This window comes from Galeopterus variegatus, unplaced genomic scaffold, assembly GCF_000696425.1.
Source record: "Galeopterus variegatus unplaced genomic scaffold, G_variegatus-3.0.2 Scaffold5841, whole genome shotgun sequence".
NCBI lineage: Eukaryota > Metazoa > Chordata > Mammalia > Dermoptera > Cynocephalidae > Galeopterus > Galeopterus variegatus.
Window position 1 is genome coordinate 96935 of NW_007731952.1, and position 2667 is coordinate 99601.

Below are 2667 nucleotides of genomic sequence, written 5' to 3' on the forward strand. Positions count from 1 at the left end.
CTGGAGGAGATTCAGATCACGGGAATGACTTTCACACGCCGGCCAGCCTCTGCGTTGGGGGCACAGCCCCGGCTGCGCCCAGAAATGTCTTTTGAAAGTATCTGATGGAAGAGGCAGGGAAGGGTCCGAGGAGCCCAGCACTCCCAGCCTTGTCCAGCGGGGGAGACTTTCCAATCCCGGGCAGGCAGAGCCAGCTCAGACAGGGAGGGCAGGCTGTTTGGCAACGACATTCGACATCGGGCATAGCCTGGACACGGAGGGCCTGAGGGTGGCTTGTGACTTGAGCGGAGGGGATGAAACAATCTGGCTGGGCAGGGGAAGCTACTGATGGGCTTAAAGAATTGATCATGGAGAAGGAGGCACCCCAGGAACTTCCGCCTCCTCCACAGGGGTGCTCAAGGAGGACAGCACGGAACGGTCAAGACCCGGGGAGGGGCTCCTGGGGAAGGTGGGGCTGCTGGCAGGGGACCTCCAGAGGTCTGGGGAAAGGAGAGGTCCTCTCCAGGATCTTGTCAGTGACATGGAGGACACAGGTGTGGCATCCCACCATACACCCCACCACCGCCCCCTGCCTGGACAGACAAGGCTGATCTCTGACCTAAAGTGGGGGCCAAGGAGTTAACAACTCAGAGACATACGGAGCTTGCAAAATGAAAGCACAACCATCATTAGTTTTAATGTTAGAAATTAAAGCATTTTCCAGCCTGACGGCTGTGCCAGTCTGGGCCGGGAAGAGGCCCAGCCCAAAGTCCTGGCCTCGGTGGGGGGTGACATTTCATGTCTAGAAACAGCAAGTGCGCAGTTAATTGGTTGATAAAGGGGAGAAATTAGCTTACAAAACAAGTCACCAGTTTACTGGGCGGCCACCAGGCGGGCCGGCCCTGTGTCCGAGGAGAGACTCAGTGAAATCATTCCTCAGCCCGGAGGGGGACAGCTCTAGAGTGGTGCAGCACGAGGCTCCGCAGACACCAGCCTTCCCTGACGTCCTGGTCCTGCTCCCGTCAGAGGGGGGCCGGGACTTTGGGAATGGAGAGCGCAGCCCCGCGCCGGCCAAGACCCTCATGTCCTGTGCTGGGTGGAGCCAGGGGCCTCGGTCAGAACTGAGCATGGTCCACCTCGTCCAGCCAGGAGGCAGGGCTGGCAGGGAAGTCAGGGTAACCCCCGCTGCTTCCCGTGGAAAGGTCGGAGCTGGGTCCGTTCCCCGCCAGCGCCCTCATGGGTGGGGGTCCGCCCGGGGGCCCCGAGGGCACGAGGCCCAAGCCTGTGTCTGGATACACCAAGCTGGAGAGGAGGGGCTGGGGACCGGGAAGGCTCTGTGGGGCGGCCGGGGATGGGGGAACGCCATAGGGGCTGCCAGAGCGCAGCTCTCGGAACTGCTCTTGGCCTGCCAGGCCTCCGTGCTCCAGTGCAAAGCCGCCCAAGGCTCCCGCAGGCCGGCCCAAGGCTGGGGTGGGGTCCCCCAGGCTGGCGTAGAGGCCGCTGGCAGGGCCCATTTCAGCCACGGATGGCTCATCTGCAATGGAAGCAGAGGGCTCTGATCAGTGCCCGCCCCCCTCCACCTGTGGTCCCCCTCAGTGTCCCCTCCAGGAGGTTCAGCGGTCACACAACAGGTCAGCATAGGCCCTTCTGCTCTCGGAACCTATGGCTGCCCTCTGCCCCCCCCCCCTCCATCCCTGAGTTCCTTCTGCTCAGTCCTATTGGGTGTCTAAGGAATGGCGGGACTAGGTATAGCCCAGCCAGGGCCCAGGGTTCCAGGATGGTCCCAAGGCAGCCATGGCACAGATGCCACCAGCCCCATCTTGCAGATGCGGAAATTTAAGCCCAGAGAGCCTGGGTGGGTGAAACGGTTTCTCATACGCACTCCATGAGGATGGGCTGTAAGGGGCGGAGGTGGGACATCCCTGGTGCCAGAAAACGAAATAAACCATCCATCTCACAGAGGATGGTGGAGCCTTGCCTCTTCTCCTCCGGGTAGTCCCTCACCCCCAACTCCAAGGAGCAGGGACTTTTCATCACTTACCCAAAAATGTGCTGTCCATTCTCCTAAAAATCATTGCAAGAGAGATGACCCGGACCCTCTCCCCCTGAGAAAGCCCAGCTTAGGGACAGGTCAGGTCACAGGGGTTCTGACCCCCACCATGGGAAGGGCGGTGGCCCTGAGTGGCAATCGGCAGGGCTTGGGGATGGGGATCAGGGTGGAGCAGTGAGACGCTTCTGGAAGTGAAGCTCGCAAGCCCGGGAACCGGGAGGTCCGGACCTCCAGGCTCCCCGAGCGGCGGAGACCGCCCAGGGCGGCCGGGCTGCGCGGCTGTCGCGCTCGCGTACCGGTGAAGGAGACCTCGGCGTCGCTGTCCTGACCCTCCCGGTTGCTGTCCTTGTCCGACTTGGCGCCGCCGCGGGAGCGCTTCATGTTGCGGAAATACTGTCCCCAGCGCTGCCGCCCCGCGTCCTTCTTGAGCCTCTTTTCCTTGGCCCGGCGGTTCTGGAACCAAACCTGGGGCGCAGGGGGCGCGGGGGGCGCGGTGAGTGGCCGCCGCGGGCCGGGCTCTCGGACACCCCCGGCTTCTGTGGGCGGCTTGGAGGCGTCGGGAGGGAGGCGCGGGGACGCGGGGACGCGGGGACGCGGCGCTGACCTGCACGACGCGCATGTCCAGGCCCGTCTCGGAC

The 2667-nt window shown here is 63.2% G+C and overlaps 1 protein-coding gene across 1 annotated transcript in view; it reads right to left on the bottom strand.

Moving 5' to 3' along the window:
- Positions 1-1094: 1094 nt before the first annotated feature.
- LHX3 (LIM homeobox 3) overlaps positions 1095-2667 on the bottom strand; it is a 6528-nt gene continuing 4955 nt past the window's right edge. The window contains exons 4-6 of the mRNA XM_008590099.1: positions 2634-2660; positions 2326-2494; positions 1095-1513 (exon numbers count right to left, since the gene is read on the bottom strand). Of these exons, the coding sequence (XP_008588321.1) occupies positions 1095-1513; positions 2326-2494; positions 2634-2660 (615 nt within the window). The remainder of the gene's footprint in view (positions 1514-2325; positions 2495-2633; positions 2661-2667) is intronic.